We start from the raw sequence: 14,613 nt of genomic DNA on the forward strand, positions 1-14,613 counted from the left end.
TTCCGTGCCCTGACATTTTGCAAGTAATCATGTTATCATTTCTGCATGAATGAAATCTTGTCAGACGAAGAAGAAGAATATATAAACGGGAGTGCATTTCTCTCAAAAAAATCATAATTTTATGATAATTGTGTTAAAAAAGTAATTATTTAATAATAAAACAATAATAAAGTGCACACCCAGCGATAATTACATAAAGTTTTAGCATAATAAAGCTATTTAAATTTCGATAAAGCCAGTTATAAGATCACTAAAAAAATCCAGACGAAAACATTAGTATTCCCAATTACATTTATTGTAACTACTACTCCCTCGCAATTGTATACCCAGTTCATATACATAAAATGATTGTGGGTGTTTTCTGTAAATGTAATTAAAAAAAAGAAAACGGAAACAGCAAGTGTTGCAACATAGTTAGTTGTAGTGAAGAATTTTATGGTTTTAATAGTTTTGTGTAAAAGGGCATGAATGTGTTTCGCCAGCAGTGTTGTTGAAGCGCATAAAAAGCTATTTATAGCAAACGCGGGTGGTGGCAATATCAACAGTGGCAGCGGTAGCAGTGCAGCAGCCAATGAGAAGCGGGACTCCTTGAGTGGCATTAAAGGTATACGCAACGATAAGCGTGGAAGTTTAAGTGGCAGTGGTGGCAGCAATAGTAATAGTCTGAAAAATTCTAAAATGTCTCGTAGCAAAACACGTATACAAACGGAAGTCTGCGGAGATTGTGGAGCTACAGGTAATTATTATAAGCAAACACCTATTTCATTAATAAATATGTATGTACACATTTTTACACAGATCCCTCGTGGGCCTCTATAAATCGCGGCATTTTATTATGCTCCGACTGTTGCTCAGTACATCGCAGCTTGGGTAGACACATATCCATAGTGAAATCTTTACGTCAGGGTACATGGGAACCTTCTGTATTGAATTTTGTCAATTCTTTAAATGCTCACGGTGCCAACAGTGTATGGGAACATCATTTACTAGATGGAACTACTTCATCGGGTCCTAAGGGCATACCGCGTATACGCAAACCCTCCCCAAAAGACCCTTTACATCCCAACAAATCAGACTTCATCAATGCCAAACATGTACAATTGGCTTTTGTCTTAAAGCCTAATTTCCAAGATACTGACGATGACATCACTGGTGCTAATTTAGAACATGAATTAAGCAAACAACTACATGCCAGTGTACGTACCAGTAACTTAGAGACATCTTTACGTCTGTTGGTGCAAGGTGCTGATCCAAATTTCTTCCATGAGGAGAAACGTTCGACACCTTTACATGTGGCTGCTAAATTTGGACAGGCTTCACAAATTGAACTGTTAATTGTTTATGGAGCCGATATAAATGCCATTGATGGCAATGGCTTAACACCGCTTGAGGTTGCCAAAGCCAATAATCATACGTTAATTGCTGAACGTTTATTAGATGGCATGTATGAGGTCAGCGATCGTATTATAATGTTTTTGGGTGGCAAGAAACCAGACCATACGGTAAGTTAATTAACTACTATACTCTAACAATGAGTCATGTGTATGTATTTTACATTTTAAAATAATTGCAAATCAAATATGCCTAATCACTGAGTGTAAAGATTGGCGTAAATATTTTTTTGGAATTAATAGTGTTTTGTTGCTGTTATTGCAAATTCTTTTAAAATGTATAAACCTTTAGAATAAATTACGCCAATAGTTATGATAACAATTTCATTTTTAAGTAAATAAATTAAAGAGAACAAGTTCTTTCAAAATCAATATAATATTTAAATAGTCGTTAGTAGCAAATTGGTCTAAAATTCAAATAAAATTGGTACTAAATTGCACCAAATTGGTCAATATTTTCGATTACATTTCAATTGAATTTTATTTTTAATTTAATAAATAAACATTTAAATTGAAAATCATAATATTTAAATAGACTGGCCGCCATCTAATTATACCCGACTCAAATACCGCTGAAATAAGTGAACAATTGAAAATAGCTCGAGGGCGTTTACAATTAGTGCCCAATAAAATGTTCGAAGAGCTTGTAATGGATCTATACGATGAAGTTGATCGTAGAGAAAATGAGGCCAGTAAGTAGAAATCACTACTAAAGAATTAAGAAAAATATAACAAATAACACTAAATATTTCAATAACTTTCAGTATGGGCTACATCCACCATGAATGGTGAAAATGTTGCAGTGCCATTTTTACCAGCAAATCCATTTTTAAGTGCCACACGTAATCAGGTATGGAAAACAATCACTATTTTTCTTTGTAAATAAAAAAATGCAATTGCAAGCAAATTAATTTAATTTTCATGCACAATTGCTGTGAAATTTTCAAATACAAATTGATTCATTTAATTTAGGGTCGTCAAAAGCTGGCACGTTTTACTCGTGCTGAATTTAATGGCTTGCTAACGGATGTTTTAATTGATGCACGTCGACGTCAAAATATGGCGAACTTACGTCCTCTAGATGGCCCGCACACATCGTCGTCATCATCTGCCATGGCTAATAATAACAATAACGCTTCTGGTTTTTATAATATTAATAATTTAACAACATCTGGTATGGCTGGCAACAGTGATTATCATGATCCAAATCTATCGGATGATGAACCAATTTATGATCCAGTAGCTGATGATGATTATGAACCAATGCCGCCTATAGCACAGCAGGTAAATTTAATGCGTCAAAAGATCTTAAAACTCAATAACAGTTTTGGTTAATAACAACACATTGTAGTAAATTTATAATCAATCGTAACTATTATACTCTTTCAACTGCTAACTGCAATTCATACATATGTATGTCTAATTATGGTATAAACTATAATATTTTATATTTAAAGCTCAACAATTTTTAACATTTTAATGAATCTAGTAATTTATAGTTTAAGAATGTTTTTTTTTTGAAAAAAAATCTGAGCTGTGTGCTTTGTTTTTTGCTTTTAATGTTATATGAAACATTTTTATAGTTTTAGTTCATTTTTAGATAAAACCTTTACATACTTTCAATTGGATTTAGTAAAACAAAACAAAAAAAATGATAGCAATTTAAAAATATATTTATTATAATCATAATCACAACACATGCATATTTACACACCCACAAGAGTGCAATGTTACAACTGACTTTGTGTGCACAGACTTGAACATGAATTAATAGTGATTTAGTGACACTGAACGCGGCATTCCGTAATGGTCGAATCGTCTAAAAGAATTTGCTTAGCGGTCAATAAAAAATCTTCAGTATGGCGTTGTTATTTAAAAATTGTTTATGCAATTTGTCGCTATAAAAAAGATCTCAAACTCACCAGAGATTAATTTAAGTTTTACTTGTTTTTTTTTTTTTTACGGACTCTATAATAATGATTAATTTATGTGTGTGTGAATTGAAAAAAACCCCTCATCACAATCGATTGGTTCTCAAATGGGTAGTGGATGATAGACGTATAAAGGTTCGTTGGAAATTCAGGTTTTAACTAAAGAATTACTATAATTTTTAGATGGATATGAATGGAAATCATTGAATAATATTACCTTTTGCAATTAAAAATTGTGTAATATTGTACTTTCATAATAAATTAAATTGTTCAAAATTCACAACAAATTACAAACGGAATGACAAACTTATATATATCCTAACCACTCATGGTGAAATTTTTTAAGCTAAACAAGTTTTTATCATACAAATTTATTGGTGAACAATGTTTTGTATAAAAAATATTTTTTTCGTTGAAAATATTTAATCGCCTTGGAAAGGTCTTTGAAATACCACTCATTTGATATTGTTTATTCACCGTTTTTTATTGGGTGTATGGCGTATCTTTTGAACGCGGTTTTTGTTTTGTTACGTCATTTTAAAGGGTACATATCTGCCATTTATTTACACTTAGTTATTCAACATTATAGTGTAAACAACAATTTTTTTTTGTTCGAATATGTATTTCGAATTTTCCTATGCGGGAAGTTTTGCTTTACTTCTGTAATTTGAAAAAAAGTGTCGCTGAAGAACTCGGATTGCTCACCAAAGCTTATAGTGAATGTCTTCCATTGTTTTCAACGTGCGACAGATGGTTTGTTCGATTCAGAAGTGGTGATTTTGACACGGAAGACAAAGATCGTCCAGGCCAGCCTAAATAGTATGAAGAATAATAACACTGTCCAACAAATTGAGAATTTTTGATTGGAACAGAATAGCGATTCTATAATTCTGAAATTTGGTCTGAATTTTTTTTTACAGTGGGACAAAGTTTTAATTTTTTGATACTATCTGAAAAATTTTTGTAAGTTAATGTCTGAAAGAATTCTTATTGTCAGAGTTATATTGTGGAATTTTATCGGGATCATTTTTGTGGAAGATCTTAACCCTCTAGCTCCTCTCTTTAGCGGTCAATTTGTCCATTTTTTCGAGAAAATTAAAAAAAGGTCCTTTCAAAAAGGACATTTAAGGATCAAAATATTCTACGAAAATTTTTGCCGGAAAATTTCAGTGGGGGTCACTAAAGATACAAATAAAGCTCTTTACGCTTTGTCTCACATTTTTTAAAAAAAAAATATCCAAAAATTTAAGTAGATCCGAATGATCTGAAATTTAAAATATAAATAGTCCTTACGAAGATATACAAAAAACATGCATACATATGTAAGTTATCTCTTTTAATTCAAGAGATATTTAGGTTTTTTTTAATTCTGTTCGATCATTTTTTGATTTTTTAGATATGAAGAGTCGAATTTTTTTTTAAATATCAGCTATTCGATCAAAAATTAAAACTTTTTTTAAAAAAAATGTAAAAAATTCAGACCAGCTGGACAATAAGTTTATTCTACAAAAAATGATCTACTCAACATGCCATTTCAGAATTATAGGGTCGCTATTCTGTTCCAAAAATGCTGTTGGACTGTGTAATTAGTGAAGATTGCTGTTAAACTCAACAATAATTTGCAAAATCATTGTTATATACTCAAGCAACAATTACTAAACGTTTTCGAGCAGCACGATTCATCCAAAAACTGGAAAATTGAAGCCGAGAGACCTTGAAAGGTAATGCCCAGAATATGCGGCCAGATATGAAACCGTAATATTCCAGTTATTGGGAAATTATTCCTCACTCGCTTTATAGTTCAGATCGTGCCCGTCAGACTACTATTTGTTTCGATCTAAGCAGAACGCTCTCTCTCTGGGATACTCTTCATTTTGGAACAGAGTATCCGATATTGGCTTGATTCGTTCATGGTCTCATAAGATGGACAGTTCTTATGGCTCGGAAACCATATACATATTGCTAGAATAAATTTATGTGGTACAACTGTTTTAAAATAAAAGCTAAAAATTGTAAAAAAATCCCACAATAATAAATTGCTGATTTATTAATTGGTAATTTATCACAGATAGCTTTTCGCTTCAATTTAATATTACTTTTTAATAGAAATCCTAGTAAATTAGAAGTTATCAGGTCATGTTTTTGAAAACTGAAATTACGGAATATAGTTTTCAAAAAAGTTTCCATTGTATTATCACTAGTGGTCGGATTTATATGCAAATGTATGTTTTTTCTCGAACGTCCAAATACAATGTAGACTAACTATCTATCCGAATTGCACATTTTGCTGCAAAATGGCATCGATTTGTTAGTGCATATTTTGTTATATTTTACTTCAAAATGCATATTATGCAAATTTTTAATAAAAATATAATTTTTTGTTGTTAATTTTGTTGAAAAATGTTTCAACTAAATTTTTTTTGTCGAATTTGTTATAGAAATAGCTGTAAATTTTATCGACTAACTTCTTTCGACATCCAGAAACTGGCATTAATTTCTTCATTTCTCTATCAGTAATTGAAAATTATCATTTCAAAACATTTTTCTTCAAAAAAGTTTAGTTTTTTTAAGTATCAAAAATTCATTAAATGTGTCGAAAACATTCATATTTGTTTTCATTGCAAATTCGATTTATAAGAAATTTCGTTATCGAAAGATTTAGTAACTTCACCTACACAGTAACTGCTCCTGACAGTCATTTCCAAGCTGTTCTACTAGACTGTCGTAAACTAGTGATTTTGGATAACTTAGAGACAAATGCACTACACAATTAAAGTTTAAAGTCCCTACACTATAGATTACATAGATACACTTAAGTGACAATTGTCTTTATGCTAGATTACATGGGATGTATAAAGTAACCAATTGACTTCTCTCTGCATTACAAATAGCACATCAAATGACCCAAAATATATGAATTGGAGTCAGCCAAGTGATGAGACATTATTAACAATTTCCGTCTGCAAGGGATACATTTACTAATTGCTTAATTGCTGGGTTATTACGAGATAAAAATTAAGGTTGGGTGCTACTTTACAGCATGATCAAAATATTGATGATTTTAAAAGGAAAGTCACAATATAAAAGCTCTATGGCTTTAAACAAGTATTCATACCAAGATATTACATCTAATATAGATATTTATTTTTTTTCAGAAGAAAAGTTATTTTAAAAATAGTTTTAGAACTTTAATTGTTTAATTCCTGGTATAATTTAAAGAGTTCTAACTGCTGGCAACAGTGTTGTGTATTTTTTGGACATTTCGAATTCCATACTTAATTATTTTATGTTTCTGCACAAAAATATAAGTGCATATTTTTTAAATTTTTAGGTCATATTTTGATTTTTTTGAAGCATATTTTAGGCGCATATTTTCCAATAATATAAATTCATAATTATCACCAAATTATCACCAAATGCCTGATGCTAGAGGCATATAATTTGGACTCAAGGTTACCCTCTTTCCATATAGAAACAATAAGAATGGACTTTTGGAAATTTTATATCTTTTAAATTAATATACATAGATACAAAAAAAAAAATAATTTTTGTATTCATCCATTTAACAAAGAGCAGAGACTGGTGCGTGGTACGTTTTTATACCCTTCACCTTCGTGAGAAGGGTATATATAAGTTTGTCATTCCGTTTGTAATTTCTACATTTTTCATTTCCGACCCTATAAAGTATATACATATATTCTGGATCCTTATAGATAGCGGAGTCGATTAAGCCATGTCCGTCTGTCTGTCCGTCTGTCTGTCTGTTGAAATCAATTTTCTGAAGACCCCAGATATCTTCGGGATCCAAATCTTCAATAATTCTGTCAGACATGCTTTCGAGAAGTTTGCTATTTAAAATCAGCAAAATCGGTCCATAAATAACGGAGATATGAGCAAAAAACCGGGACAACCTCGATTTTTGACCTATTTTTGATCTATATCTGGATTACTAAGTCATTAATATAGACAATATGGATATCTAATGATAGATATTTCAAAGTCCATTGCAACGATGTAGATAAGGCTATAGTAAGTTGGACCTACAATGGGTCAAAATCAAAATTTTAAAAAAAATTTTTTTTAAAAAATTTGGAAAAAAAATTTTAAAAAAAAATTAAAAAAAAAAAAATTTGAAAAACAATTAAAAAAAATAAAATGTTGTTTACCTAAAAATATTTAAACAAATTTATTTTAAAGTATAATTTGGTGAAGGGTATATAAGATTCGGCACAGCCGAATATAGCTCTCTTACTTGTTAAAACTCGAGTTTATCTAGTAGTTAAACGTTTTGCGCTTTAAACAAGTCAAGAGTGTGTGAAAATGTTGAAATATCACAGTCATTTGTAACGTTGTAATCTGTTATAACTATTTCTAGAATTTATAATTGAAATCATACAATACATTAATATAATTATAACTAGAGATGTGTAGTGAAACATTTTTTTATAAAAATAAAATTAAAACTTTTCTATTTCTTAATATGATATGTATTTTAACTGAAATTCTTTTTGATAATGTAATAAATATAGAATAGTAGTTGTAAGTCAATTAACAATAAAAAGCTTTTACACCTACAGAAAGAATAAAAAAAAACACAAATTTATTTAAATAGTAATTACCACTTTTAGTTAAACTAGTATTATATATTTTTATTTATTTTTTTATTTTTATAATTTTTTTTATTATTATTATTTTTGTTTCTATTTGTTGTTTTATTTTAAGGCTATTGTACATCAATCAGCCAAACCACACGATGAAATGACAAATTATGAAATGCAGACTTTACGTAAACAAATCAATGATTACGTTACCGAAATCAATCAATTAAAGAATGTTGTACAAAAGTTATCCAGTGAAAATACCGAATTGAAATCAAAATTTTCCACCGCTCAACAGCCATCGAAATCAGCATCAAATAACAGTGTTTATGATGAACCATTGTGAGGAATTTTATTATTTGTTTTCTTTGTTTGCATTTAATTTATATTTTGTTTTATTTTTTTCATTTTTATTTTTATTTTGCAATATTGTCAATTTTAACTTAAGGCGTATTGAAAACACTGAAAATGATCATGAACCCCATTCTTTGCCTGAAGGCTTAAACACAAGTTTAGGTACGAACAACAGCAATACAGGTCAAACTCAGGGGACGGGGGCAGCATCAGCATCGTCCTCTTCATCGGCTACGAACTCACAACAATCGACCATTAAACGACCAGCCAGTATGTATGAACGACGTCTTCAGCCCAGTCTAACGAAAACAAATGCAGACACACGTAATACCACCTCTATGTATCAAATGGCCGCGGACAAATCATTTACCGAGGAAGTTAATCAAAAGACAGACATTGTAACGCATCGCCTTAAGGAGTTGATACATTCAATGCAGGATCCCAACAATCGCGAAACCTTAGTACCCTGTGCTGAACGCATACGAGCCGCTGTCTTGGAATTAATCAATGTTTTTACTACACCGGTTAGTGCAGCAGATACACTTTTATTACTTTAACATTTTCATATATTTTTACTAATTAATTTCTTACTACTTTCAGAATAACTGCAATGAAACTATACGGGAAACGTTAATGCAATTAACGCGTAATAACATTTTAATACAACATAGTTGTGAAAATTTACGCAATTCATTCGATACGAATGATAAAGCCGCCATTGAGAAATATACAAAAGATGTACGTGAATGTGCGTATTATATTGCCAGTGCCACAAAAACTTTAGTTTTACAATTGGAATGAGTTGTATGTATGTAATATATAGTATAGTATAACACTAGTACATACTATAGCTATTTACAACAAATTTCTTAACAACAATCCCATTATAATTTTTTTTAGCATTTAATAATACATAAATTTTAACATTTATTTTAAAATTGATTACGTTTTTCGTCAATCTGTATTAATAATCAGTTTTTTTAAATGTTTTAAAGAATATCGAAATATAAAAATCGAAAAGTAAAAAAAGAAACCGAAAAAAGCATTAACATGTTCTTCCAACAATAACAATTTTAATATGCCTTAAATAAATGAAATAATTTATATAAAATTATAAAAAAGGAAGTTTGTTTAATATTAAAAAAGAAGGCATGTATTTAATTGGAGTTCTACAGGAACTAAACAATTTTTTAGAATTTTCATGGACCTCAACATTGCCATTTGAACACGAATTTTGTTTTTTATAATTTATCAGGCCTGTCACACATTTTATTCAGAATGGTTTAATTCCGTAGTTTTTATACCGATCGATTTCGTTTTAGGTTCTTCATATTCCGTGTAACATATTAATTAAAAAAATATTTAACAGTTCTGTTTCTGATTATAATTCTACGTTTTTAATATTAAAACAAAAGTGAAGTTTTTGGTACAGAAATTGATTAACATTTTTAGAAAAACAAATAAATACAAAGAAATATTAATTCCACTTTGGAAGTGGTTTCATTCCGAAAGAAGCAAAATGCGGAATTAATTCCATTTTCGATCCGAATGGAATTTTGTAACAGACCTGTATATGTCATTTTCAAGGGCACATATTTATCATTTATTCTCACTTAGTTATTGAACATTATAGTTTAAACAAAGAAGTTTTTTTGCTTCGAAAATGTCGAATTTGTGCCAACGAATCATCATATGCGGGAAGTTTTGCTTTACTTCTTTAATTTGAAAAAAGTGCCGCTGAAGCACAGCGATTGCTCACCAAAGCTTATGTTGAATGTGTTCCATCAGTTTCAACGTTCGAGAGGTGGTTTGTGCCTTTCAGGAGTGGTGATTTTGACACGGAAGAAAAAGATCGCCCAGGTCAGCCAAAAAAGTTTGAAGAACAAGAATTGGAGACATTCACCCTTATCGTGGTTGGCGTAAACGTCTTACGCCAACGACTGTTTCGTATTAGATTAAAGATAAAATGCAAACTGTGTCTTTAATCTAGTACGAAACTGTCGTAGGGGTATGACGTTTACGCCAACCACGATAAGGGTGATTACTGCATGAAGATTGTTGTAAAACTCAAAAAGATTGGGAGCTACTCAAGCAGCAATTTCAAAACGTTAGCGAGCAGCAGATTTCATCCAAAAGCAGAATAATTGGGTACCTTGCGAATTGAAGCCGAGAGACCTTGAAAGACTATTGTTATGCATGTTTTAAATGATGCTTGAACGCTAAAAAAAATAATTTTTGCACTGAATCATTATTTGCGATGAAAAATGGATTCATTACAATAACCAAGAATGTAAGAGATGGTATGTGAAGCCAACCAGCCAAATCCACGCCAAAGCCAAATAACCATGGAGCTAAGGTAATTGTGGAAGCAAAAGGGTCCTGTCTATTTTGAGCTGCTGAAAGCTGAATATGCGTCCAGACATGAAACCGTAATATTCCACCATGACAACGCTCGGCCACATGTTGCAATACCTGTTAAAAAGTATTTAAAATGAAGTGGTTGGGAAGTTTTGTCTCACCCGTTTTATAGTCCAGACCATGCCCCGTCCGCGTACTATTTGTTTTGATCGATCGAGAGCGTTCTGCTCTCTGGGATACGCTTCACTTTGGAACAGAGTATCTGCAATTGGCTTGATTCGTTCTTGGCCTTAATAGATAACAATGGCCAATTCAAAATAAATGCTAAAAATTTAAAAAAATCCCTCATTTTTAAGTCAAACACCCAATACATTACAAATAAATTCAAACTCAAGAAAATTTTTAATTTCGAAATTGGATTGAATTGAAATTGAATTTAATTTCGAATTTTCGAACATAGGATGTGTGAGAATGTCGAGGAGATTGAAACTACTGACCATTTCCTTGCCGAAGTCTACAACGACAGGAATAAATGAGGGATATATAAGCAAAGTCAGCAAACTCCTTTTTTCGTGAATTTATCTAATGCAATCTATGAAATTAGTCAATTGAACAGTTACCTTTGCTCTCATTATTGTCATTTTCCAAAATGGCATTACAGATGGCAACTGGAAGCTATAATTTTCTGATGCCAAATTGGTAACCAGAAATTTGTGTTTGCCTTCTGACAACTCAACTGAAGTTCGATTGCCATCTATAAGTTTTGAAAAACGTTTTGTTTTTAATTTCAAAAAGGCTGAATTAATGCAAAGTGAAATATTTTTAACTACCTATTTGATTGTATATATGTCGATCGGAAACTCTACAGTCAATGACCTAACTCAGTTGTCAAAAGTGGTGAGGTGAGAATTATAAAAAATTCCCGGGAGTTTTTTCCCTTTTCTTTTTTTTAACGTAGAATTTGAAAAGGAAAAAATGAGAAAAGGGATTTTTTTTCATAATTGGGCTGTTAGTAAAAAACTATCAGTCCAATAATGAATCCCTTCTCCCATTTTCAACATTGAATTTGAATAAGAATAATGGGAAAAGGGAAAGAAAAAAATCGATGTCATTGTACAGCAAAATGTGTAATTCCGATATTTATAATCACCCTTATCGTGGTTGGCTGACGTCTTACGCCTACGACAGTTTAGTACTAGATTAAAGTTTGCATTTTATCTTTAATCTAGTACGAAACTGTCGTAGGCGTAGTGAATATTTGGACCTTCGAAAATAAAACAAGAATTTACATATAAATCCGCCTCCTACCTATTAAAAAACTCCTAGCGATTTTTTTTTATAATTGAGCTTTTAGGAAAAAAGCTATCAGTCCATTTATGAATCCCTTCTCCCATTTTCAACATTGAATTTGAATAGGAATAATTAGAATAGGGAAACAAAGCAAATCGATGTCATCGTACAGCAAAATGTGTAATTCGGATAGATAATTAGCCTTTATGCTATTTGGATATTCGAGAAGAAACATGCATTTGTACATAAATCCGCCTCCTACCTATTATCAATTAATTAAATGAAACACCATAGATTTTAACTAAAAATATCTGTTAGCAGATATAGGATTTTATTTTTATTTATTCGAATATTTGTTCTTTAGTTTTTTTTTAAATTTATTAAAGAACTATTTATTTATGTTGTTTATTAGCTTGTCTTTAATATCGTCTTAAACATTGTATCTGTTATTATATATTGTATGTATACGAGGGTTACAGTTATATACTAAATTTTAATACGATTGAGTATATTATATATATGTATTTATGTTATGTTATTTATGTATGTATATAAGTGAAATTTCTCTAATAATAAATCAAAAAAAAAATTAAAAAAAATATTTAATAATTCAGTGCTAAAAATTCTTTTCAAAATGTGCATTGCAAATATTTAAAATAATTTTTTTTTTCTTTATAACAATCATTGTTGTTACATCATTCTTCATCATTCATTCCTACAGTTGATGTTTTAATATTTTGTATAAATAATTTTGTTGTATTTAAAGCTTTTCTTTTAAAACTAAGATGTATTTTTTTTGTTAGGTTTTTAGTTTTTAATATCATTTTAATTAGCAAATAGTTTGCATGGAATTAGCAGTATTATTTGAAAAGTATGTTTGCATTTACATAATCGCAAATAGTCTTGAGGAAATTAGGAACTTTTTTCTATAGTTGACTTTGGAAAATTAGTCCAAATTTAACCTTATAATATATAAATGTTAAATTAATGGTTAAAAAAACAATTGTGCCCAGAACGTTCATATAAAGGGCCTCATCGCTGAATATGATTTTCTGAAGAAAATTAGGGTAAGTTTCCAACTGCTTAATAGCCCATTCAGCGGACTGACGTAGTTGTATATGGTCATGCGTGGTGATTTGACAGATTAGCTTCAACAATATGATTGCTATCAAGTGACAAAGTTCGGAAGTCCTTATTGGAAGACCCTTTAATATGTATTTAAAGGAAAAATGATTAAACAATTTTCAGATTTTAAATAAAATTTAAATTAAAATTTTTAAATTCCATTTTGTAAATTTAAAATACAAAAATACTAAAAATGTATGCTGAAATTCTATGCAAAACTATAGCTTTTAGTTTAGTTTATAAATTTATAATTTCTCTAAATTATATTAGTGTTAGTATTTATAATAAAAAAGGCATAGTTATTTTTTTTTTTCAAGTTATAAATAAATTCTGGTTTTCTATAACAATAATTATAAATTAAAACAAATAAAAAACAACAAAAGAAAGTACATTAACAACCACAGTGACAGACATTTATATATGTATATTCGAAATAAAATTATTAAAGAAATGCTATTTTAAAATTTAAATTCATTCAATTTGCGCGTTTTTTTTTTGGTTTGTTAATTTTGAGTTTATAAATTCTATATTTTCATTTGTCATATTTTTTGTTTTATGTTCATTTTAGTTTATACGAGGAGTAGTAGTATCGGTTAATTAAGTGTTAATGGAATTAAATTTTATTTTACACATTTATTCGAATTAAATCTATTCATCATCAGCTTCGGTGATAGTGGAGTTTTTAATCGAAGTCTCCTTTTTCATGAGTAGTTGGTTATAATGCTGGAAATAAATATAAATATATAATAGTTAAATTTTGGTTTTAAACAAATATGCTGTAAAATTGATTGAATGTAAAATATCGAATCATAGAGGACGAAATAGGCTTTAAGAAATATAAGGTGTCAAAGTCGACTAGCTCTGGTTAGGAATAATTTGAATTTTAATGCTCTATTCATGGACATTTGAAAATGTTTTCTTTCAAATCGAATTACACAATAACCCCTCCTGATTTCAATGAAAAAAAACTTTGTTATAAAACAAATGGAAAGGTAAAGAATTCCAAGTATCAGTTTAAATTCTGAAACTTTAGTTTTTTGCCTTGACTTTATTTTGTTTTTCGTAAATATCTTTGATAATTGTTTTCGCCAGCAATTCCTAGTTTTCCTCAATATATATTAATGCAGTATACCATGTGTTGCAGTATACTTCCACTTGTCATTAAGTTCTAAATTAAACATAAAGAGTCGTAAATACTTCTTTTCGGCTAGATATCCATCTATCTTTCAAGTGTGTACTTCGCTATCCTACATCTTTCTACTTGGTAAGAATCCACCCTTCAAGCACTCTGCTCAGAGTGTTTAAACATCTCTTCCAATTTATTCTGCGTTTAGCTTTCAGCTAAACAATAATGGTTTTCCAAATATTTTTCTAAAAACACCCTCTTAAAAAAGAGATAAAAGTTGTTGCGTATGCAGACGATGTGGTGATACTTGTATCAGGATTGTTTCCGTATGTGATGATAGTATGTCCATGATTTTAGGGTTTCTCAACAATTTGGGCACGGAAAGTGGTCTTGTGGCAAATCCAAGCAAAATAGATCAAAGACAAAAACCAGGGGATTAC

General features: G+C 30.2%; 2 protein-coding genes across 5 annotated transcripts in view; one reads left to right on the top strand and one right to left on the bottom strand.

The window, feature by feature from the left end:
* Nucleotides 1-71: 71 nt before the first annotated feature.
* Git (ARF GTPase-activating protein GIT1) lies at nt 72-9,395 on the top strand. The gene is made up of 8 exons (XM_065511658.1): nt 72-736; nt 799-1,502; nt 1,927-2,083; nt 2,156-2,241; nt 2,364-2,675; nt 8,045-8,262; nt 8,369-8,798; nt 8,875-9,395. The coding sequence occupies exons 1-8, from the start codon at nt 469-471 to the stop codon at nt 9,073-9,075; spliced, it is 2,376 nt and encodes a 791-aa protein (XP_065367730.1). The 5' UTR covers nt 72-468; the 3' UTR covers nt 9,076-9,395.
* A 2,822-nt stretch (nt 9,396-12,217) lies between these two features.
* Nucleotides 12,218-14,613, bottom strand: part of LOC135961872 (protein 5NUC) — a 47,464-nt gene continuing 45,068 nt past the window's right edge. For all 4 annotated transcript variants that reach the window (XM_065513509.1, XM_065513508.1, XM_065513507.1 and 1 more), the window contains exon 9: nt 12,218-13,770. In XM_065513509.1, coding sequence (XP_065369581.1) covers nt 13,696-13,770 — 75 coding nt within the window. In that variant the 3' untranslated portion in view covers nt 12,218-13,695. The remainder of the gene's footprint in view (nt 13,771-14,613) is intronic.

This window comes from Calliphora vicina, chromosome 5 (assembly GCF_958450345.1).
Source record: "Calliphora vicina chromosome 5, idCalVici1.1, whole genome shotgun sequence".
NCBI classification, from domain to species: Eukaryota; Metazoa; Arthropoda; class Insecta; order Diptera; family Calliphoridae; genus Calliphora; species Calliphora vicina.